At 40.0% G+C, this 24,895-nt stretch overlaps 2 protein-coding genes across 4 annotated transcripts in view; one reads left to right on the top strand and one right to left on the bottom strand.

Annotated features, from left to right (window-relative positions):
• The window catches only part of adcy2b (adenylate cyclase 2b (brain)), a 79,478-nt gene extending 60,299 nt beyond the window's left edge, over positions 1-19,179 (top strand). The window contains exons 16-25 of the mRNA XM_005937286.3: positions 688-828; positions 6,420-6,539; positions 6,923-7,107; positions 11,511-11,595; positions 13,628-13,786; positions 16,122-16,268; positions 16,510-16,617; positions 17,827-17,941; positions 18,041-18,165; positions 18,257-19,179. Of these exons, the coding sequence (XP_005937348.1) occupies positions 688-828; positions 6,420-6,539; positions 6,923-7,107; positions 11,511-11,595; positions 13,628-13,786; positions 16,122-16,268; positions 16,510-16,617; positions 17,827-17,941; positions 18,041-18,165; positions 18,257-18,409 (1,338 nt within the window). The 3' untranslated portion in view covers positions 18,410-19,179. The remainder of the gene's footprint in view (positions 1-687; positions 829-6,419; positions 6,540-6,922; positions 7,108-11,510; positions 11,596-13,627; positions 13,787-16,121; positions 16,269-16,509; positions 16,618-17,826; positions 17,942-18,040; positions 18,166-18,256) is intronic.
• A 997-nt stretch (positions 19,180-20,176) lies between these two features.
• cunh5orf49 (chromosome unknown C5orf49 homolog) lies at positions 20,177-24,264 on the bottom strand. 3 transcript variants are annotated; one of them, XR_001336861.2, is made up of 4 exons: positions 23,902-24,264; positions 23,342-23,458; positions 22,284-22,401; positions 20,177-21,574 (listed from the first exon to the last, which is right to left on the bottom strand). XR_001336861.2 is itself a non-coding variant. In XM_005937283.3 (4 exons), exons 1-4 carry the CDS (start codon positions 24,016-24,018, stop codon positions 21,481-21,483), a joined length of 417 nt encoding a protein of 138 aa, XP_005937345.1. In that variant the 5' UTR covers positions 24,019-24,252; the 3' UTR covers positions 20,177-21,480. The 3 variants fall into 3 exon arrangements, 2 of the variants coding, with proteins under 2 accessions (XP_005937345.1, XP_005937347.1); XM_005937283.3 differs by having other exon boundaries at positions 22,313-22,401; positions 23,902-24,252; XM_005937285.3 differs by lacking the exon at positions 22,284-22,401 and having other exon boundaries at positions 23,902-24,242.
• Between the last annotated feature and the right edge of the window lie 631 nt (positions 24,265-24,895).

Below are 24,895 nucleotides of genomic sequence, written 5' to 3'. Positions count from 1 at the left end.
TTGGTACCGAGCCGCGATAGTTGGGGCTTGGCCGTGAAATTTATGGTTTTCAGGGTTTCATCGTGATTTTTTATCGTTTTTATCGTTAACTCGGTTTCCAGTGTGTTATGAATAAATCTTTTTTTTTTTTGAGGTACCGGTACTGGTTTTATTTTGTTATATTTATTCACGACACCTTAAAGACCGGTCCTTGAAAATACTGTCGGACATAAACCGGTCCGTGGCGCAAAAAAGGTTGGGGACCACTGCTCTACTGTATATTACATTCTACCACATATGCAAATTTAATACACTGCTCAGCCTTCTAAGTAAAAGAGAGTCCAAAGATGGTCCTGCTGCCAGCATTACCTTCATATTAACAACAGATGGATGTGTAGCATGCAACTTTTCCAGTTCAGAGATCTTTCTGTTTTCTTTGAATTCCTATATCACAAGACACCACATGGGAATGAATGACCTTCTTGAACTTGTGCCATGTACTTGCTGTAGCTATATCTTTATGCCTTAGGAATCATCTACCCTGGACTGTATATAAATAAAATAAATGTGATGTTTTAAATATACTGTTTTCCAGCTTACAGTATCATTTTTAATTAATCCCCAGAGGAAAGCAGTGTTTCTCTTTAGCACTCCCACTCCCTGTTTCCTCACCTTCATGTCATTCCCTCTGTTTCTTTGTATCCACAGCAGGGAAGGAAGGGGTCCTTCTGCTCTCTTACATGGTTTCCGACTTCTTCTCGCATCATCGTCACCAATAACCCCTGGCTGCGATTGGTCCTCACCATGACGACCACTGCTCTCGTGCTGGTCATGGCTGTCTTTAACATGGTGAGAAGCCAGTTTTAAATGTTGTGAATGTGGTTTGACTGCTGGTTCTTGGAAGTGCTGCTGAAGCGTCAGATAACTGTGCCGTGCATTTTCTGATAAAAGCTGCAGTAGCACAGCGGATATTTCTGATGATTTATATGATTTGGTTTGAATAGACGGCACCAATGCTGGCTTAAACTTTAACTTTTTTTTTTATAATGCTGTTTATTCTCACAATTGGTTACATTGGTAAAGTGTGCAAATGGAAGCAGACACATCCATCAGTGGGAAATGGATAGTGTGTGTGTGTGTGTGTGTGTGTGTGTGTGTGTGTGTGTGTGTGTGTGTGTGTGTGTGTGTGTGTGTGTGTGGGCGTTGTTTATGTGCAAGACTGACAAGAGATGCAAGGAGTCCACTGCTGCTACAATCTTCCTCCTCACCCTCCGGTCAGCGGTTCAGACGGAGCAGTGGACTCCCAGCTCTCGGTACAAGGTGAAGATATAATCCATAACCTGCTGTGTTCTGCAAAGCGGAGCTTGTTGTAGCGTTGTGACTAAACCGGGGACTGAGACGATGACAGTCATGAGACTTTACTTGCCCCAACTAATAAAAATCAGTATATACCTTTTATAAAATAGAATAAATAAAATAAAAAATATTTCTGTTCAATACGTACAGTCTCTCTCTCTCTCCCTCTCTCAACCATCCTAGAGCGTGCGAGGCTTTTCAGGACTTTCCGTTTCTCCAGATCAAAAGAATGCATAGATAATTGCTAAGTTAAATTCAGCATCAACTTAACTGCCAACTGTGAGCGCTTCCGATCGCCTCCGTGTTCATTATTTGCTCTCGTATTTTTCTTTATCTACAATGTATATCAGTATTTTACACTTTGGCCATTTGGTGAATTTTGAATTTTCAAAAAATAGAAAAGAAAAAAAAAGGCATTTCATTAGAGGAAAATAACAATAATACATTTAAAAAAAGAAAAACATAGCTTATAACGATGATTAATGCCAAATGTTACATGAAATCGGTATTATGTACACAAAGTTTTTGTCATCTCGTTCACATTTCAGTATCCTTGTGACAAAAGAAGAAATCATCTCCGTTACTAAAATAGTTTCTTTAGGTTCTCCCGTGGAGCCAGCAGACGAAGTGCAAGACAACATGCTAAGCCCCCCCAAGTTACTGCCTCAGCCCCTGTCAAGCATTTCTTTGTTTTTTAAGGCAGCAGCCACTTATTTATCACAGAAATGTGACGCAGCACAAACAAAAACAACAAAACAAAAACAGGCAAAGACGAAGCCCGTTAATCTCACAAGTCAAGGAAAATACCGGTGACTTCAACTCAGCCTCCTAGTAGATGTACCTAGTTTGAAACTCCTATGTCGCCTCGTTCTCAAGTTATCGCATTTACAAGATTTCCTGACCTTGAGGTCAGAGGTTAACATTTTTATGTTGTTTTTTGTGTCAAGTTGAAATAAATCAGTGCTGCAGACAGAACAGCAGAAAAACAGTTGCCACAGGGTTGCAATCAAACCTTCTTAATAGTAACAATAATTTTAACCACTTGCTACAACTGACGTTTACCAGTGTGTGTTTTTATAAATGAAGCTTTTGGGGAACTTTATAACTACATTGAATTTTCTTCAGTAATCCAGATACAAGTCTTGTCTCAAAATCAAAGGTCAGAAAAATGTCGTTGCACCTTAAAAGGCAAGTAGATCAATGGAAGTTATAAGTGGGAGAAACAGGAATACTTCTCTAAGAGCAATCAGAGGTTTTGAAATGATGACTTAGAAAAGGTTAATGCCCTTCCTGTGGAAAGGTGTTTTAAGGAAACTGGTAAACCTGATCATGTGGTCGACATAATGGATTCTATGAATACCCAGATTGTTTCGAAGAGGGAAATGGTGCCCACAGAGCATAAACTGAACCTTAATGGTCATTCCTGAAAGACAATCGTGCGTAACATAAACATAAGCCAACCCAAAGTCATCCCCCACCAAGGTCTTCAAGGTCAACTTAATGATTTAGTGGTTGAAAATTGAACAATTGATCAACATATCTAAAGTATCTTACAATATGGTATCTTAAATATCATGTCACATTTGATCACTAACCTCTTCTTCAAGGTCAATAGATTGATCCGAAGGTCAGAGTGATAATAATACGATACAGAGCTATTTAAAACTATGTTTCTTACTGCCATTGTTTGTATTGACAACATATGGGCATATAGGGAATGTGAATATGTGGGGATTCTAAATATCACATCACTTTGAACCTTTGACCTCGTCTTCAAGGTCAAATAAGGCCAAACTTTGATAAAATGCCTTTAATTTTTAAAACTGTGATTAAAACTCTTCTGCCTTTGTTTGTGTTGGCAACATTTAGGATACGATACTCATGTATGGGAATTATTACATTGAAGCAATGCATTAAAGTCTGCATCCAAATATCATGTCACGTTTGACCTCTGACCTCACTTTTACATGTCACACCAGCCATTCTTTCAAGTTGACCCAAAAATGTGTTTTTACTGCACTACAAATGTCTTAAAATATGCTTAGAAGGGACAACGAACACAAAATGAGTATGCACAAAAGGCAGCACTATACTGCCCAGAGCGTGGCAGAGGTTGGCACTCTCTGAGGTTTCCTTCCAAGGAGCAAGACTTTATTGTAAATCTTTGACATTTTTCTTTGAACACTGGATGCTTTTTCACTCCCTTTCAGTCCAGTCCTTGTATGTCCTCGTGTTTTCCCTGTCTTATTGTTAAGTCTCCGTCTGTGTTAGGTGTTCTCATGTTTGGTCATTTCCTGTGTTATTTTGGTACTCTCTGTCTCATGTGGCTGTTCAGTTTTCTTTCCCCGAGTCTTGTTTCCCCCATTTGTCTGCACCTGTGTGTTCCCTACAGCTGCCTCTAGTTCCCATTATTCCCTACTGTGTGTGCATATGAGCCCAATCAGGCCTTTCTCTTTTATCAGTAAATCTCTTTACCCCTCGCAGGGTGTGTCCAGTCTGCCTTAGATCCTGTTATTTACACTTGTAATATTTTCAGTCACTTATAGTTTGGTTTTCCCTTCTTAAGCATTTTCAGTTAGTTCTGTTCCTGCTCTCCTTTCTTCCCCTAAATTTGTTACCCTTTATTTTTAGACTGTTTCAGCTGCCATTCAATAAAGGTATGCTTTAATTTCCATCTCACCTGCCTATGCTAAGTCTGCATTCAGGGTCCTGATCCACAACTCATGTCAATAAGCTTGTTAGACTTGTCTAAACTATAACCTGTATTTCAATAACAGAGAGATCACTTGGAAGAATTTGACATGATGTATTGAGATAGAAATGAATGTATTTAGTAATTAGACTCCAACCCATCATGTTAGAACAGAATCCCAACGGTGATAGGATTTAGGACAGGACCTCCCAGAGTCTAGACACTAGTGGTGGTGAAGAAAGTCTCAGAGAAAGAAAGTCTGAACACAAAGTGGAGGCTGATAGGCTCAAAGTAGGCAGGCGAGAAGATGATTGGAATAGAGTAATGATGTCATTATTTAGATTGACAGCGTGGGAACGCGGTACATAGTGTCAACAGAAAAGCAGCCGAAGACCAATGAAAGCAGGCAGATGACTGATCACAGATCTTCCTTATTGAACTTACCCATGAGCTTCATTTCCATGTATGTTTGCACATGTCTCAATAAAGTTTCCTAGCAAAACATTAAGAAACTGGGGTTTCGCAAGACTTTTTCACATCACTGTACACAAACATTAAAATGTGAGTACACAAATATATATATACACGTGAGCCTTTCACACTGTTACGATGGCCCAAAACAACCCACACAGGAGTAATGCACAAAGAAATAAAAATAACATAAAACAAAGTCTGTGAAGAATAGCTTTTTCTCCCCCAAATTACACCTGAAACCTTCAACTCCTGGCAGCTAAATGTCATGTAGCTGCAGGCAATATGAGTAATTAGAGAGCAAGAGTACAGTTCCCGTGGCACACACAAAAAACTTGCTGTTTTATATCACTGGTGCACACTTTCTGCAAAAAAAAAGGGACCGTCATTAAAATCTGGGTTTGTACTGTTCCACACAAAACTGGACTATTTCAGGAATTTCCCTTTAGTTAGTGCATTCAGCCTGTGTCAGTCAGCTGCTGTTCCTTTGAAAATTGTAGAAGAAATACACAAGATCAAAAATACACATTCATTATTTACTGTTTCTATTCTATTTTTACCCACTTGATTACACCACAGCAGCTGTGGAGGTCAATTGTACCACTGCTGAGGTTTTTCTCCCAAAAGCGATGGTTGTATTTTTTTTAGCGTTGTGGTTTTCCATACAATATGTTGTCCAGGTCAAGCATGAGAGTCCCTGCTTATGGTGATTAAATGGGGGATTTCTTTCAAATGTTAAATAGACACGCTGTCAGTGTGAACAGCATCATTTGGCATGCAGCAGGAAACAGGCGTGAAATGTGTCACAGAATATGCGCATTACACATGTATGTTATACAATAACGATAAAGGTGAAATCTTTAAAGAATTTTGCTGCCAAAGTGTAAAAGAATATTTCAAAAGCTTTAAATGTTTCTCTTAGAATGACTTCTGTTCAATGATGGAAACAGGAAATTCACTCCCAAGGCTACAATGTTTCACTGAATTAGAGATTAACTCTTGGAACTGATCCAGATTCACGCCTATAACGAAGAATGGAGATGTTTCAGAATGTGATGCTCATACATCAGATATGTTCACATATACTTATGAAACTGGAGGCTTTGCCTTTATTTTCCAAAGGAACTGTCATAAACTAATAGTCTTATTTTTGTGCATCTCTGGACTCAATTCGTGCATGATGTTGAGGTATGCAGGTGTCATACCATAGCAAAGTATTACACAGATCTTTGGTTAAAAATGTAGCTTACTTCAAGTTACAGTAATCTAATCCATTTATAATCATAATCAGGTTTGTGGGCTTGGTTCTATTTCTCATGATAAGAGAGTTTCTTTAAAAATGAATAGCTTCAAATTGCAATCAAAGTTGTTATCAGTAGCTCTTTGGGAATCACCTTTTTCGTGGTAAAATGCTATTTTATTCCTGTCAAAATGTGTGTAACCTTTGGCATTGCCATATTCATAGAGTCAGCTAAAGTAATGGGAACAAATTATGTGTTTTTGTGACAGGCTGCTAAAAACATAGTGCCTGAAGATACAAATTAAATTGGTTCTTTGCTCAGTTGTCTGTTATGTGTAGAGAAAATAGAGCTTCATTTCTTGAGTTTGGCACGTTTTTATGCTTGAGTGATTCACTGGTCAGTGTTAAGTGCTCAAACACATCCCTCTGAAAATGGTCTGGCACCGGACTGGACTGGAGTGAAAAAGCAGCCAGTGACCAAAGAAAACCTTGGAAAGAGCTTTAGAAAGGCTAGAGACCCATGTGATGTGACTGACAGAAAATAATTTAGAAAAAAATTGATGTATTTGTTGATTGATATTTTTATATGGATTTGTATTGACATTGACATTGAAGAAATGTCAACGCCTGTCATGTTTTATTTTCTGTGTATTCTGCTTGGATCTCTTTTGGTTTTGTTAGTTTTTTGTGGAGGATCCTGGAGGACCTGTGGATGACATCCTGCCAACTGTGAATCTAACCAATAACAGCCAGCTGGACTACATGGTGGACAACACAGGCAAAAACAAGTTTTACCTGCCAGTAAGTACAGCAGTGAGAGGTCAGCAACATGACCTGCAGAGAAAGTACTGCGGCCATCTAAAATGACATCTAAACAAGCAAAATGAGACATCTGTGTCTCTGTGTTGTGTTGTGTTGTGTTGTGTTGTGTTGTGTTCGTGTCCAGCTCTGTATCTTTTCTTGGACTCTAGTAGAACAGGTGAGCCTTGGTGCAGCCCCTCAGTTCATTGTCTATCAGAAACGAGCTGTTTTAGCTGTGCTCCCTCTAAGGCAGCATTTAGGCCTCACAAAACTAAAAATATCCCACATTTTTATCAAAGTATGCAATATAACTTATCAGTCACACACCACAGCACATGCCATATTGGGTCATCTGTTGTTGATGTTCCTTTACTCTCTTTCAGTACTTTATCTACTGCTGTATACTCGGCTTGGTGTCATGCTCCGTGTTCTTGAGGATCAACTACGAGCTGAAGATGGTGGTGATGCTGGTCGCCGTGGTAATCTACAACATCATCATCCTGCAGACACATGCAACTCTACTGGATGGATTTAACAAAGCCTTATACCGCACAGATAAACCAGACAGGTACCTGCATGCACTCGTTCTCCCTTCTTCCTCCACACATCCTTTCTGCTTCATTATTTAGGAAATGATGAATTCATTCTTAGGCCAACTTTAGGTTAATATTATCTGTTTGAAACCCTCCATCACGCTGACCCTGCAGCCTGCTCACATCAGTAGAAAAGAGCTTATTAAAATGACTAATGAGACTGGACCACGGGGGAAGACTGATGCTGAGGCAGCGATATCCCATGTGACTGTCGATCAAGTGTAACCCCCGGAGATGGGGATGATGAATGGCAGCAGTTTGTGTTGATGGAGCTCAATTCACTTTTGACTGACAGCTAGAGTCTCACTGCTGACAAAATCCCATTATGCAAAAAGTTTCCAGGGCACCTAGAGAGACTGCGGAAAGAAAAATATTTTTCTCAAGCTCATATTTCTCCTTTTGTTTGTCTTCTTCACCTCAGCTGTTATTAGCATGAAGACAATACTGCTTTTGCCAGAGCACGGAGGCAAGTAAATAAGAATAGCAATGAAGTGGAAAAACAAAAAAGACACAGACCAGGGCTGACAAATAATAATTTCCACTTTAGTATCTTGAAGGAGAACTTTAGGTGTATTGTCTGTGTTATAACAGGCACAGGATTACATATCCACAGTCTGTTGAGCTAGAAGCTACAGCTACTAATCATTGAAGTAAGTTGATAAATTTATAGTTCATGTATTAAAAATATAGAGGAGTGGGTGCAGGCTTTCTGCCGTTTTTAAATACAATGGCCAGGAAGGATATCTCCCTTCTGACCAAATAGATTTTAAATATATGACTACACACCAGCCACATACAAAGTACGCTAGGAGAAGAGAGGGGAGGAGAAGGGAAGTTTTAGGCCTTGACATGCTGTGGAGGCACATTTCAATTCATCCCTGCCCTTTTAAACTGCAGACATGAAATATTATACCTGTATTTTATCATCGGAGAAAGGTTTCCCTTTACCAAAAAACGGAAAATGTAAAAGAAAGAGACAAGCAGTATTGATAAAATGTCATCTTGTTCCTAACCTCAAGCCTGACCTCCTGAACCAAAGTCAAGGCTCTAACACATGAGCATTTGCATAAACATGCTCATTTATTCCTCAAGTTGTCACAGTTACCTATTTTCAACAGATTAGACATCCATGCATCCTTCTATCCATCCATTCTCTACTGCTTACCCTTGTCAGGGTCGCAGGAGGGTGGAGCCTATCCCAGCTGTTTTAGGGCGAGAGACAGATTAGACGTGTGACCCTCATATCTCTGGACAGTTGACAATGAGCTGGCTAGATAGCAAACACTGCTTTTCAGACAAGATTTTGCCAGCTAATGTTGGACTTGAAAGTCCCTTAAATCACACTTTCCCTCTGATAAACTGTCTGCTTACATTCTTACATCATATGAGAGTTTATTCACGAAGCATCAGAGTCCAACAGTGTCCCACAGACTTATTTAAGTTAAATGTAAGTTAATGCTGGCTAGATCAGTGCCTAACAGCAGCTAAGAGAGGCTAACAGCAGCTAACAAAAGCAAAAACAGCAGAAGTTATGAATAGAAAAGATATCCTCAACAACTCAGTCAAAAGTGAGCTTCACTGACTCATCAACTCGTTCATTTCAGAGTCCCTTCACAAAGTTTTACAGCTTCCTCCAGAATATAAAAAGTGGATGTTTCTCACCCAACACTGACAGCTGAGGTAAACAGCTGACTCAATAGGGAAAAACTTAGAGGTCAAGAGTCACTTTGCTGTCTGAGTACACTTACTACAGATGAACCACAGCCAGGGGTCCAAATATAAAACACTGCATAATGTTTAATTGACCTCATCTGTTTTCTGAACCCCATAGCCATGACTGCTATGGGTTTCAGTCTAACCTTAATGTTTTTTCTCTCTTTTGGCTAACTAAAATGTGTTTGTCCTTTAGCATCTACCATTACTAGGATTATGAACTTAAATTAGGAGGGGCAGTAAAACCAGAATTAGGCTGACCACAATCTACTGGTGAAAATTTACACAAGGTTCAAATGGGATAATAAGGGAAGTTTTCAAAAAATGAATAGATACAAAAGAGAAGAATCTAGCAGTGCTTGTTCATAGTTATGCCATTTTATAAAAACTGTGGACACTGATTTTTTGGGGGCTAATTGTTTCCCAAATTCTTTTCTGTTTCTTCAAAACTAGACAGTCTTAAAAAAATAAAACTCAATCGAATTACTGTTTCTTAACTAAAACAAAAAGCTCATCAACTCAAGTAATATCAAGTATTCTAGAGACAAAGGTAAGACCATCTTACTGACAGCTGAAGCTTAGCCCAAACTGAGTGACGCAGGACAATTATCTTAAGACAAGCAGCAAAAAGAAAAGAATCACAGTGCTGCGATGGCCCAGTCAGTCCAGACCTCAACCTGACTGAAGTAGTAAATAGTAAGATCTTAAAAGAGCTGTGCATAAACGAATGCCTGCAGATTTTAATGAAATGAAGCAACACTGTAAAGAAGAGTGGACTAAAATCCCTCCACATCGATGTGAGAGAAGCCGTACAGCAAACAGTTACAAAGAAAAGGCCAAACCTAGCAGTCAGTCAGTCAGTCCTCTCTCAGACATACAGTCCTTGACAGCATCTGAATGTGTCAGCTTCGTGACTTAAGCACCCTGTGAGCACCCTGTGCACTTTTCTGTGAAAGATCTGCAAATCTCTGATCAGCTTTTATTATTTCCAGTAAGATTTGCACATTCATCTAACAACTAGGCAGCTGCAGCAGCACCTTAGCACCCAGCGACACACAAACACACTCACTTTGCCACTTTACTTAGTGACAATAGCAGAGAAAACTACACGCTGAAAAGTGTGGTTACACGTAACTAGAGCTGATGCTGAGAATACTCATTTCCACAAGTGCGACAAGTGTTTTCTCTCTCTCTGTCTCTGCTGTAGGTACGTTTGAATGAAGCTGTGAGGAACATTAACATACAGATGCATGTTGTATCATAGACACAGATGAAGCAATGTCACAAACCCTGTGTCTAGGCCAATATTGCCAAAGGTATTCACTCACCACCCATCTAAATCACTTCTATGGCCACAATTATATAAAATCAAGAAAAAAAAACTGCTCCTGGAAACATCTGTGAAAGAATGTGTTGCCAGTGTGGTACATTGATAGGTTGCCACCTAAGCAGTTGTGAAATTTCCGCACTACTAAGTATTCCACAGTCAACTGTTAGTGGGATTATAACAAAGTGGAAGTGAGTGGGAACAACAGTAACTCAGCTATGAAGTGATATGCCACGTAAAATCAGATTCGGGTCAATAGATGCTGAGGTGCATAGTCCAGAGAAGTCCCCAACTTTCTGCAGAGTCAATTGCTACAGACCTCCAAATGGGCTTCAGATTTGATCAAGAACAGTGCATAGAGAGTTTCAAGGAATAGGCTTCCATGGCCGAGCAGCTGCATCCAAGCCTTACATCTCCAAGTGCAATGCAAAGTGTCGGATGCAGTGGTGTAAAGCACACTGCCACGGGGCTCTAGAGCAGTAAAGACATGTTCTCCAGATTGACGAATCACACTTTTTCATCTGGACATCCAGTGGGTTTGGCGGTTGCCAGGAAAACAGCATAAAGCGTAAAGTTTGCTGGAAAAGGGATTATGGTGGGGGTTTGTTTTACAGGAGTTGGACTGGGACTCTTAGTTCTATGAAAGAAACTCTTGAAACGGTTTGGAGCTGGCCGCTTCCTGTTACAACACAACAGGGATGAGCGAGTTTGTTGTGGATGTACTTGACCGGCCTGCACAGAGCCCTGACCTCAACCTGACAGAATAATCTTTGGTTACAATTAGAGCAGAGTCTTTGAGCCAGGACCAAGGTCCAATATCAGCGTCCGACCTCACAAATGCACTTCAGGAAGTGGTCAAAAAATCCCATAAACACACTCCTAAAACCTTTAGGAAAGCATTCCGAAAAGAGTGGAAACCATTATAGCTACAAGGGTGGGCTGACATCATCTTAAACTATGAATGAAGAATGGGATGTCATTCAAGTTCATATGAAAGCAGATAACTTAATACATTTGGCAATATACTGTTTATGTATATATGTTAAAACTTATTTATTTATGGCCTTAGTTTAAAAGGGGCTCAGTGATTTCTAAAATAACAGTTGGTATCCATACTTTTACCAAATGTTACTGAAGCAGGAGGAAAAATTGCATTTTATGGGCTTTCATGTGGATTCATGCACAAACCTGGTTTACCAGTAGCTGGTTCCAGCAGTAGGATGGAGTGTATGTGTGATGGAATCAACGTAAACCACAGTTTGTGTGTGAGAGCATTAAGCTTTTGAATTTTCAGAATAAAATGCTGAATGTTGTTATAGCATTTTCCTCTCCTTACAGACCGGGAGTCCTGAAGGATCTAAAGACCATGGGTTCTGTATCTCTGTTCATCTTCTTCATTACGCTACTGGTCTTAGCCAGGCAGGTGAGCAGCTTCCTCAAAGTGGCCTCGTGTAATTTTTTCCCTTTGAACGCTACGATTCTTTTCAGGTCATTCAGCACAATCGCAGAATCAGCGACTGACTCAGTGGAGCAGAGATGTTTTTGGGAAATTTAGCCCCGGTTGATCTGGAACGACTTTTATGACTTTGTAGAAATTATTCTGGAACAGATGAAAGACAGTTAAACAGTGTTGGAGGACTTGGCTCATTATAAAGAAAGATCAAAAAAATCTTTGGAGCATTAGATCTGCCAGTTTGGCCCACTGCCTCCATCTCCTCTGTGCCCACCATCCTCACTTCATAAGACCCAAACTCATCTGACACACATTGGGTGTTTGTGTTTTATCTTTTTTTTTTGTGAGGTATACCATCCATCATCTCTGACCTCAAAGCTGATGTTCGGGACAGAAGGACAGCCACAAGAGCTTTAGTACCCAAACTGGGGCTCCTCTGAGAGGCACAGTTGGTCCAAACTAGCTCCCTGTGTTGTTCTCATTCTGGGTCACTCTCAGCAGAAAAGAGGGGGGACTTTGTTATGGAAACACAACTTTGCTGAGTGAAACTCTTTGTCACGTACAGATCATGAGGTAATTGGGTTTATTTTTTTCTAACAATGCTTTTGGGTTATTGAGAAATATCATTTCTAAAACAGGTCAAAAGGTCTTTCGAGTGGTATTGCCCACATTTTCCACTGGAGTTGGCTGTATATGCTTTAGGCTGCTATTAAGAAATTTGCCTTACAAATTCTTCATCTTTTTAGCTCTAATGAGGCTTTTCCCAGGCATTTAGTCAAAGAGAGGGGAAAGCAGGTTACCGTAAACAAGGCATCTGTAATTCATCCCTGAAGAACAGCTGCGCAATGGAGCAAAACTCATTTACAGGCTTTTTAGCTGGTTTCTAAACAGCATCTGATATGAGCTCTACTTCTTCCGGCCTACTTTTTCAGCCTAAAAGAGGTACTGGAATTTATTGTGCCACAAAACTGCACATACTCATACCGTGCATAGGCGCATATATACATGCGCACGAACAAGTGGTGTCACAGTTCTTCTCTTTTTCCTTTTTTCACACGGCTCTTCTCACTCGCCGTGACAAGTGGTTCAGACTTGCTGTCCTCAGAGGGCAAGAAGCTCCTCTGTATTTGCATTTCAGCCTCAGGCTATCAACACTATAGCGCAAGATCTCAGCGCAGAGCTGTATAGGCCCTCACTGTTAGTCTTCTAAATAGGCACCATACTTTAATCTCAGGGGAAACTTATTTAGTGCACACATACATCATCCAGACTACGAACCACACACATGAAGTACATCTCGAAGGACACTAAAAATGCTCCCACGCACACGCAAACACACACCGTAGGGGCCAGCCCACAAGAAGCCTGCAGCGTTCACATACATGAGAGCATAATGATGGTGCGTTCAGGGGATGCTGCCTGATGCACACACACACACACTCCTGGGATGTTTTGACCTCCCTATATGAATCTTCCTGACATATTTAGATGGTTCAAAACTACCTCAAGCATGAATAAGCAAAGAGCAGAAAAAACAAAAAAAGCAGTGGCTATCTTTTATGCAAAACAGCCCTGTCTGTTCTCGATTTCCTTGAGCCATCATAGCGGAGCTTCACGCATTGTTTCATTGTTGTATTATTGGAGCTTTAATTTTCTATGAATACCAAGCATGCCCTTTAGTTTCAGTCGGTTAGGTTGCTCGAGATAGCCTATGAAGTTTCCGTTCAGTGGCGATGATTAGAATGGGATACGGGCAGCCGGTCGCTGAGAAATGCTCCCATATCATGGACGAATATATGGAAGATGTTTTTACAGCATCCTGTCTGTGATTAGATTTGTGTTATAAAAAAATGAATATTTGCAATTAACTCTAATTTAAAATTCGCTTTCTTCTCTGTGTATTAGTTGTTTTTTTCCCCTGTTTTTGGTTCAAGTTTCTACTGAGAGAGTGCTGGGTGTGAATGACGCTGGTGTCTCTTTACTCTGTGTCCTCCTGTAACAGAATGAATATTACTGTAGGTTAGACTTCCTGTGGAGGGATAAGTTCAAGAGGGAGTGTGAGGAGATCGAAACCATGGAGAACCTCAACCGGGTTCTGCTGGAGAACGTCCTACCAGCTCACGTGGCCGAACACTTCCTGGGACGAAACTGGAAAAATGAGGTAGAGTGTTGTATTGTTATGCATTCCTGTTCAAGTGTACCCATTTTTAGCACTACTACTATAGAAGGTAAAGCCTTCCGCAGTTTTTTAGCAGATTTATGGACATTTAATTACAATAACCAGCAGTGAACCTAAAATTAGGATACACATTACTGTGTGCTTAGACTCGACTGAGTTATGACTCAATAAATGAGAGTGAGATTTAATGCACCCATCTTTTCACCTCGAGTAACATCCCTGCGTCATTTGTTTTCCCTTTTCAACTTTCCCGACCTTTTTTTCAGGAGGTGAAAGGCTTTAATCAAAAAAAAAAAGAAAAGAAAAGAGTAAAGAATAGCACATTGTGAGTGTTGTGTTCTGAAATCAGCAGTTTCCCCAGGAAATTACTGAATTGGGCCAAAAAACACTGGCTTCCCAGAGATATTAAGTACTGAAATGAGATTTAGTACTTATAAAAGAACCTGTTTCCCGCTGTTTTAAATCTTCTTGCTTAAGCTAATATAGTTGTTTTTATTTCATATATACCATGCAGAAAAATACAAAATATCAAACTAATTGTGTAAAGAGGTAGTTCAAGTCAGCCACAAAGCCGAGCTCAGGCATTATCCCAGAAGATATGTTGATCCTGATGTCAGCCCCATCACCATAGATACAGCTGATACCCTTCTAAAGACCCAATGAGCAAATTTCACATAGGCCCCCGTCACACAGGCCTAGAGACCAGTCAGTGACTGTTTGGGAAACACTTGTTGCTAGGGAAAACTAAGTATTGCCCAGTCGGTTGGTGGGTAGTTGTGGAAGGTTTCTGGCTGTCGCTATGTGAAACTGGCCATGGCTAATATATGGAAATGGGAACCCTTCACCTAAACCTTGCAGCAGTAAGATGCAACTTTTACTCTGAAGGTGAACATTCCTTGTTCCCATTTTGCATTCCACTTTTTTAAGTTTCAGTAGTTTTTTTGCAAACAAGTTGGCATCTTCCATACAAGCTAGAGGTGACGATGGCAATCTGCTGGCAACAGAAGTCATCGCAAGGAGGTTTTCAGTGCAGCACCACATTGTGACCGATTTCAACCTGTGACAGCCAGCAACCACTTGCCAACTGGTCAGGAAGGTTATATTTTCTCCCAGCAACCAGTGGTTGGTCTCTAATCCTCTGTGAATGAGGTCTACGCTGTCATAGTCTTCCCACCAATGCTGTGCACCTGCAAGCCACTTTGCAACCCACCTCCACCTGGGACAAACATAAAGCAGAGATGTGTTTCTGTTAGAGGAGTTAACTTGTGGAATAGTTATGACAGTGATTTAAAAAGGTGGAGTTCATTTTCCTTGTTTAAAAACAAGTTTAAAAATAAAGTATTAGAAAAATATATAAATCAAGAATGAAAAGAGCAAAAATAATAATACTGGAACTCTTGGTTGTTTTGCTTTGATGTAGTTACTTATCTAAGGTGGAAAGTTTTTGTTTGTTTGTTTGTTTGTTTGTTTGTTTGTTTGTTTTTGCTTTGTTTTAAGCTTTGCTTCGAGCCCTGTGTACAGGAGCTGCATGCTAAATGATCTTTTGTTAAAAGGGTTGGCGTAATAAGCATATGCTTCAGCCAATACCTTTGTCTACCCTTGTCTCGCGCTTTCTTGCTTTGTGGTAATCTTTATTCTGTATTCACTGAGATATTTGAATGCTAATCAATAAATCAAAAAAAAAATCAAAAATAAAATAAATTACCTCCTAATGCTATATTTGACTTAATTAGGGTCATATCTGTCGTCACTAATGTTTCCTCTGTTTCGTGGTTGGCATCTTCATGATAATCTACTAGAATAGCACACACCACCAAGCATAAATCAGTGCAGATGGAAATAATCTTCTTTTGACTATCGTGGTACTGACTGAAAAATACATGATAAAAACTGCATATTTTATATGTGCTGTTAACACATATCCTTTGTAATGATATTCCTTATCTGTCACATATTGTTCAAATCATTTTCTTTCCCAGTGGAGTTTAATAAACACATTCCCTTTTGATTTCTGTTATTTCACTCTTTCCACAGACGCTGTATTAGACGTGGCCTACTTGCTTAACATACTTTCCGTTCCCGTGCTTCACCTCAGTTGCTCTGCTCTTACTTCTGTCTGTCTTGTAATGAACGCTGTTACTATTTTGCTCCTGCAAACACCCAGAGTCCCCCCGCAGACATGATTAAAGCTTCTTCGTATTTATTTAAAGAGTCGGTGTCATTGTTCAGCACGAGCTATTCAGCTCATAGATTTCCTTCACCTGTGCCAGATCAATACAACCCATAGAGCCGTTATCTTCTTCTCGCTCGTTACCAGGACCTTTATCATCAGTCGTACGAGTCGGTGTGTGTGATGTTCGCCTCCATCCCAGACTTCAAAGAGTTTTATACTGAGTCTGATGTCAATAAGGAGGGACTGGAGTGTCTCCGTCTTCTCAACGAGATCATAGCAGACTTTGATGAGGTAAACTCCTCTCATATTGATAATCCTTGCCGTCTCAGTCACAATGGAAAAAGGAAAAAACGAAAAAGAAAAAAGTAACCTTCCCCTGCTGCTTTTTTTTGAGAAGCAATCACACTTGGTTATTATGCTCTAAAGTAGCAGGGAAAGCAGAAGAAAATGCCAGCGTTTGGCTGAAAGCCACCGCTATTTCCTGCTTCTTGTAGATGTAATATAATGGGCTCTTTTCCTCCTGCGCCCGCAGCTGCTGTCCAAGCCAAAATTCAGCGGAGTGGAGAAGATTAAGACCATCGGTTCTACCTACATGGCTGCGACTGGACTCAACGTGACGCCAGGACCAGATTGTGCACAGGCAAGTTTCTACACACGTCTGCATTCACAAAGAGCCACACAGTGTTTACTGCTGCTCCAGACAATCTGCATATCATTCAAGCACCAGTGATTCATTACTGCACTTTGAATACATCAGTGTAAGCAAATTAGATCATCGTTCAGAAATGTGGCAGCACTGTGCTTTGTTTAAAAGAAAAAAAACCTTCCTGATTGGTGGAAATGTGCTTAATTGACATTTGCAAAGCCCCCACCAGCCACCCAAACCCCCAGTCACTGTTGCTGCACCTGCATCTTCTAGCAGAGCACATAATGTAGTCTGCAGGGATAAGAGCGCTCTGCACTCAGAATCCTTGGTAATTTTTATAACAATGCGTAGCTGATTTCACACAGGGGCAGACAGAAGCAGGCGTCTCTTTGATGGCTGATTTGCTGGACTGCTGCCGGCTGATTGTATCAGCTGTTGCCAACTTTGTCACTTTTTAATGTTTCCAGCTTGCTGATTTCAGATAAAGAAGCATGTAAAGCTAAAAAAAACCCCACTTGATCGCACAATACTGTACATGACATCAGTAAATAACATGGGGGGATTAGCTTTGTTTTGAATCAAGTGTTTTTGTTCCAGTATTTTAAATGAAAATGGAATGAGAGCAATTTAGATCAGTCACAGCCCTGGCTAGATCATTTGTTCTGTGTAGAGAACCAGGATTTATCTTCTTTAAACGCTTTGCCTTACATCTGGGCATGAAAAGGTTTTGAGGATTTTAGCATTAACTCATTAAGCAGCAAGTTTGGGAAACTAGCTTACTCCTAACCCCTTTTTGTGGTGTTACAGAGACAAGTATTCCCCAGATACTAGGGATGTGCGTAGTTATTAAATTAAACAATTAAATTAAAAGCCTTAACCCTTGCGAGGCAGAAATATTACTCAGTTAAGCTATGCGACAACAAATAAGGGGAACATCTTGTAAGAGCATTGAGATTTGGAAGTATTTTCATGTAGGAAATGCTGGCTAGGTGTAATAAACTATAAATTTAACATTTTATTATGGCCCAACCGTAACCGGCTTAGCAACCTGTTTCTGTTGCTATCCAGCTGTGCTGCTGTAAACTTCATCTCCAAAGCGTTTACTGCCCAGTGTAAAACCAAGCTACTATCACTTTAAAAACATAAACAGTCACAATCTGACACTAGTGTCCCCTGTGACTGTTTTCTCTTCATTACCCTCAGGAACACGACAGACAGTACATGCACATTGGCACAATGGTGGAGTTTGCATTTGCTCTCGTTGGGAAGCTGGATGTCATCAACAAGCACTCTTTTAATGACTTCAGACTGCGGATCGGTGAGAGCTCGTCCTCGTAGCATGAACACGGCACAGATTTCACTTTACATAAAGGTGTGTAATCATTCTGAAATGTTAACTGCTTTGTCTATTTGTAAGGCATAAACCATGGGCCAGTGATTGCAGGAGTAATTGGGGCCCAGAAGCCTCAGTATGACATCTGGGGAAACAGTGTGAATGTGGCCAGTAGGATGGAAACCACTGGGTTGCTGGGAAAAATACAGGTGGGATGTCTTCCAAAGCACTCTTGTATTTCTTGCCAAATTTTATTGAATTTTTTATTTTTTTTTAATCACATCTCATCCTTCTGTGCAGGTAACAGAGGAGACACGTGAAATCTTAACAAAATTAGGGTACATGTGTTCATGTCGCGGCATCATCAATGTGAAGGGTAAAGGAGAGCTGAAGACCTACTTTGTTCACACAGAGATGACCAGATCTCTGTCACAAGGGACCGTGATGCCTTGAGCACGCCACGCTAACCGAACAAATAGACTTGACGACACAATTGCGCACACAAAGTGGCCGTAGAAGTGATTTGTCATTCTCTGTTAAGTAAAACCCATTACCAGAAGCCAGCAGCACGACGGATAGATGATTGTAAAGAACCACTTTTGTCCTTAGCAGCACAGTGTAAGCTGGAGCCAAGGTGCACCGCCGCAGTCCTTCAAGGCTGCACTTAAGATGGTTTTCACATCTCAAGTGTAACAAGGACTTCACTCTGAGGGGTCACTTGACTGTCTAAAGGAGTGCCTGACTCAAAGGGAGGTTTGCTAAATTAGTGCAGCTCTCAAGGACCGCAGTCACCCGTCTGTACAATAGTAGCGGTGTGGAGCTAATTACCCATGCCAGTGTTGCTGTGCTTCAGAGCCTTACACTCGAGCAAACTGAGCCGCCTGCCGAGCTGTGGTTTTTTGTTTTTTCCCTATCTACGCTTGGTTGGCAATGTGAGCCGGTTTGTTCCATTTTATTGCAAATGGATGTTACAATAGTTTATTGTCATTTAGAGCTATTGTTGCCAACAAAATGCCAGCGTGATGGTTAGTTTGCCAGAACCTGTGATTTGTATTTATAACTACAGAGCCGCGTTTGTGTCCCACTCGAGCAGGTGGACTCAGGCGCGGACTCAAAAGTAGAGGTTTCTTTTTTATAATCCATCTGGAACCAAACCAACCGCATGTGTGTAAATGTCCACTGCCATTCTTTTGTTAGTCATTAAACATTTGTATATAAACTGACGTCCTTTGTCTGTCTTTAGTTTAGTGCTCTAAACAGAAGAGCACAATAAAAGATCTGTCACACTGTAAACACACGAAGTATTCACTGGAGTCAGTAGCTCATTAGTTTCATTAGCTTTAAAGTTGTGATGCTCATTTCCAGTTCTGTATCTTTAGTCTTACGCTGCTTGAATCACAGATCAAAATAACCCTTAGAGTGTTTACCTGCTCAGAGCTATGGTGAAGCTCAGTATTTCACTCTGCCATCCACCTTCCTTTGAGCTAGCTTTCTCTTGATTGGCTGCCCCTCATAAACAGAAGGTTTCAACTTACATATATTAGGAACTTTTTACCTCTTTGACATGGCACAGAGCCAAGAGTCAAAACCCTGATAACCAACAGCTAATCTCAATGTCATTACAAGCTTGATAGTGATTATTTGAACATCTGTTCATGTTTATTTTGAGCATCTTTTGCTATAAATATATGTACTATATATATACAGGTTCATAAAAAGGTAACCGTTCATATACTCTATATTCATTGCTCACGATTGCAAAGATTTTAAATCTTTTAGAAAATATCATTGTGGTTTATGGCTCCTGAGATTTAGAAATTCAATACACAATAGATGAAAATCAAAACTGCTTTACAATATAGAAATGACCAACTTCTGAAAAATATATATATTTCTACACTCAGTGCTTGGTTGAGGCTCGTTTATCATTAATTCCAGGATCAATGCAGCGCTCTTATGGCTTATGGCACAGCTAAAATGTTCTTGATCATAGCCTTCACCTCGTCTGTTTCCTGTCTTCCTTTTGTAGTAGTTTAATAATACACCACAGTGTGAGGTACAGATCAGGTGAGTTGACTGGTCAATCATGTACAGTAATAACATGGACAGTAAAACCATTCGGTAGTACTCTAAGTGCTGTGGGCAGGTGTGCTGAGTGCTGCTGGAAAAGCAAGTGAGCATGTCCATAAAGGCTGTCAACAGATGAAAGCATGAAGTTCATTTTAATTCATTTCAATTTAATTGTATTTATACTGCATTAAATCACAACACTTGTATCAGCCTGTATTGCCAGGTTAAGACCCTAAAATAATAGTGAAAACCCCAACAATCAGACCACTCCCTATGAACAAGCACTTGGTGACAGTGGGAAGGAAAAACGTCCTTTTAACGGGAAGAAACATGCAGCAGAATCAGGCTCAGAAAGGGGCAGCCATGGACTGTTTGAGGTTGGGGGAGACAGACAGGACAAAAGACATAATACGGACAAGAGCCTGGTAGAGTTGTTGTAGATGGCTAATAGACTTTGGACTTCATAAATTGGACTAACACCAGGAAATATTATGGGGCGGGGTATTTCTTGTCACTGTAACCTTGAAACACCAACACCTCTAACAGCTCCCTAACATCACTGCAGTTCTAGCACCACATACATTTAAATCTTGTCAAGTTTCTAAGAATAAGAGCTCTATTTCAGCCACAGTACAAAGGCAGAAGCAAATGAGAGCTGTCTGCACTCAAAAAAAAATCTTATCGTGTAGGAGGCTGATCTCTGTTGCGTGGGTTTAGTATTTATACACAAAAAGAATCTGAGAACTTAGTGAACCGAGGAGGTTAGTGAGGTAAAAAAAATGTATTTATGTAAGGCGAGGTGAACTAAAAAAAAACAGTAAGAAAAAAACAGATCAAATGCAGGGAGTGCAGCGTACACTGATGTAGAAGCTAATTTAAAAAGAATGGGTTGTTCAAATGATCAGTACCTGAGAGAAACTGGCCAGCTACTCCAACGCTGGCTTCAACCTTTCAAATTTGCTCCATACAAAATCCCATTACAAAAATTCACATTATTCCTGACACCCAGAGTGTAAAAACAAACATCACACAAGAAGGCAGTCAGAAAACAAAATCTAATCTTTGAGCCATACAGAGAATTCACCTACTAAATCTGGGAAATACGTTATGATTCACTTCAGTCTCGACTGAAACATTATATTCATGCTGATTGAAGAAGAAAATGTAGGTGGACTTTCGTAGAAAATAAAGGTCTTTTCTAGTCATTAAGAATAAAAATCTGTCTTGCTACTACAGTCAACAGTTATGTCAGTGGGTTAAATGTTTACACTTGCATTCTTTTACTAAACAATCTACAGAGCACAACATTTTTTATTATTAGAGTTTCCACAGTGAGAAAAAAACGCCTTCATGCACTGATACGTCAGACTTTTAAGAAGGTCTCACTGATCCGTATCCTTCTTCCACACTCCATAAGATCCCATTTTTCATGTAGATTTCAGATTTAATGCAGGCTACACGCGCATACTGCCTCTCTGTGAAGAGTGTGGGAGCAGGACGACGGCCATACTCTGACGAGGACAGCACCGGCACAGTTCTGGACCTCTCCTGGAAGGGAGCAGCATGGTCACATGGAAGAAGTGTTAAAGCTGCGCTAGCTGTGATGCATGTGTTGGACTTCTCTTTCCACAAAGTTGCATATTTTAAAAAGAGGAAGTTTAGGGAAACATGAAGCAGGAGGTTTCCACAGCAATTATGTTCATATGACAAAGTTACATTGAGGTAATGTCACACACACACATATACATATATATACATATACATATATATATATAACCCCATCACTGATAGGATTGCATATTTTATTTCTATACTTATGTTTAGCAAGAGGAAGCTTTACCAAGCTCTTACTTTTTAGTCTCTTTGCATAATGACATTTGCTAAATTGGCACTAAACAAAAGAGACAGCTGAGGGAAAAAGGTTGTACAGTTTCTACCAAACATTGAAATCCATTCAATATTGGTTAAGCCAAAAATAAAACAACCAGGATCATCAGAATCATTTGGATCATTTAGATTTAGTTATTTTTTTTCTGGCACCAGGCAGCCTTTTTTTAAACAACATTATCTCCTGCTGAAGTTGATTTTTTTTCTTGCTAATTGTTACACACATAGCTGGTTTTGTGTCTTAAATTTCATAAGGACCACAGTGTAACTGTACCTGATTTTCAGGTGAACAGAGACATTAATTTGAGCGGTAAAAAGAAATGTGGAGGCATTGCACAGAAGGAATGTGTCTGTGGCATGAATACTGAACTGCTAGCTGTTGGAACGTGTCCGTATTACTTGCTGAAAGGATTCATCATTCCTGTTGCTGTTTGAATCCGCACGCCAGAGCTGTTACAGATGTAGCTAATGGATTCCTCCATCAGCTGCTGCAGACACAGTTTACGGATTTCTCCATCAGTTAAGACAGAATTCATTGAAAAAAATGACTGTAGCTGTGGTTAGTGACCACACACTTCACCACTCATTGGACATACAGCTGAACACCTTGTATAACATATTTCTGAGCTGCTGCTACCAGGACAGCTTTATCACCTCAATATAACTATTTCCTATAATACAGCTATATTTCCACCTTTTATTACAAGATGCAAATTAAGTAAAATTGTGGCTCTTTGCTATTAAAAACATCACATCTAGGGTGTGTCCATTAGACAACAATGCTATAACAACAACTAACTGTTAACTGTTTAAACCCCAAAACCAGACCAGTGAATCTGTTGCTTTGAAGTGTACAGCTTCAGGTCGATAACTAAACCTGCTACTGTTCTGATCAGTAAGACGGTTGAAGTAAAGGTATTTTTGCACTTAATGAAACTACCGTAGTTTGCTCCTCTGATTAGATTCGATTTAGTCTCTTTCTTATTGCTACGTCCCACACTGACAGAAATGAAAGCTGCCCTCCAAAATTGTATGAGCTGTCCCCTGTTGTCTTTGGGAAAACTGAAATACACATGCTGCTCATTATTATCGAGGGCACTAAGGTGTCTCTGGGTGGGCTTTTTCAATAGCTCTGTTAACACCAGGAACCTCTGACTTCAGAAAGGTCAGGCAGTATGTGCTTCTGGCTCTGGTAGGTCTATATTTTTACAATTACATTCAGTGGAAACAGAAGAAGAAAAATAGAACACTGTCATCATGCTCTAATGAGAAAAAAATGAAACATTTTTAAATTATTATTCTCATTTTTAACTCCATATTTTTTGTCCTTGGAGTCTGCGGCAGTTGTTTAATGCAATTAATGTTTGTTAAATGCCCCGTATTTCTGCATCCGTAAGAGGTGTATGCACTACATTACGTGACCATTACCTCTTTATTTATGTCAAGTCCTCTTCCTTTCCAGTGTTTTCTGTCATCCCGGGGGAGCCACATATCAAAACCCTCAACATGGTTGTGTAATCGGTCATACATGGACACATCTGAGACCTAAATGTGGAGAAGAAAGAGTCCAGCATTCAAAGTATTTCCTGTTGTGGAAGGAGATGCTTTTTTTTTGTCACTTTGGGCAATGAGAAGTAGGTGTTAATAGTAGAGGGGAACGCAAGAGTGCTAGCAAATACATAATACATGTATAAATATACAAAGGGTGAGTGGTGAACCGTTTTTATATAGTTTATAATTCAAAAGGAGTTCAAAAGCACCAACGCAACTTTATTAAGAAAGGAGTTTTAAGTAGGTACAATTTAATGTATTAACCCGCGTTAATATTCCCAATTTCGTTAACTGGAGATTTTGTTAATTGTTAATTGAAAATATAACTGTATCTATACTAGATACAAACTATAACTATAACTATAACTGAGCGTTATCCTAAATAACACTCAGTAATAAATATAACTGGCTAGGTTCTGTTAGCTAACCAGTGTTACCTTCGCTTCGTTGTTAAAGTAGGACATTTGTTTGGGCTCATTTCTTCGCGGTGTGACGTAGCTGAAGGCTGACAGTGTAGCCAGCGGTTTGGTTTTTGCCTCGAGTGAAACGTCCATCGTTCTAGCTCAAAACCTGTCTCAAAACCCCAGAAAAGTCCAGTCAAACTGTCCAGTCAGACCGCAGGCGTCTGGGGTTGCTAAGATACCAACCTAGCAACTTGATGTGCTGCCTTCACATGCTTTTGGAGTTTCGTGTACTTCCGAGTCTCTTGCTGCTGAAGGTTTTAAATCAAGTGTTTTCAAATCAGGTGTGTTAAACCTAAAAATCAGGTTAGTGACTCCAATCTCGCCCACTGGACTTCCATGGAAAATATGAAGGAGGGCGCACATTTTGGAATTCTAACTGTGTTTTCATAACGTTTACAGCTTTTCCTAATGAGAAATACCTCTGCAACATTCTTCACAGTACACCAAAGTAATAGACAAACATTAAATGACAGAAAAGTCTGGGTTTTTTTCACTATCTATGTCACGATCCTGGGTCTTTTGACCCAGCGTTTGAGTTTTCGTTTATTTTGATGTTCATGGTATGTTTAAGTTCATTAGGCTATCTAAGTTCATTTGCTTATTAGTTTCCCCTTGTGTTTTTAACCCCTGTTAAGTCTCCCTTGCCCTTCATGTGTTTCATGTTTGTGTGTCTTGTGTTGTCAAGTTCATGTTCTCATGTCTGCATCTCATTATGTTCCCTGTTTTATTTTGAAGAAGTCCTGTGTTCCTGTGTTCTGTGTTTAGTTTTAGTTTAGTTTTCAGTCATTCCTTGTCAGGTCGTCTGCTCGTCACGTCGCATCTTCAGGTATCCATGTCAGTTCACCATGTTTCGGGTTTTTTCATGTTTTAGTTTTAGTTCACCCAGTTTAGGTTATTATTTAGTTTCACCCATGCCCTTTGTTTGTATTTATTTTGCCAGCCTTAATAAACTGCTTGTTTTCTGTTA

This window comes from Haplochromis burtoni, unplaced genomic scaffold (genome assembly GCF_018398535.1).
Source record: "Haplochromis burtoni strain Fernald_Lab_line unplaced genomic scaffold, NCSU_Asbu1 Contig_225, whole genome shotgun sequence".
NCBI lineage: Eukaryota > Metazoa > Chordata > Actinopteri > Cichliformes > Cichlidae > Haplochromis > Haplochromis burtoni.
Note: the sequence above shows the minus strand (reverse complement) of the source record. Positions and strands in the feature narration are given on the sequence as shown.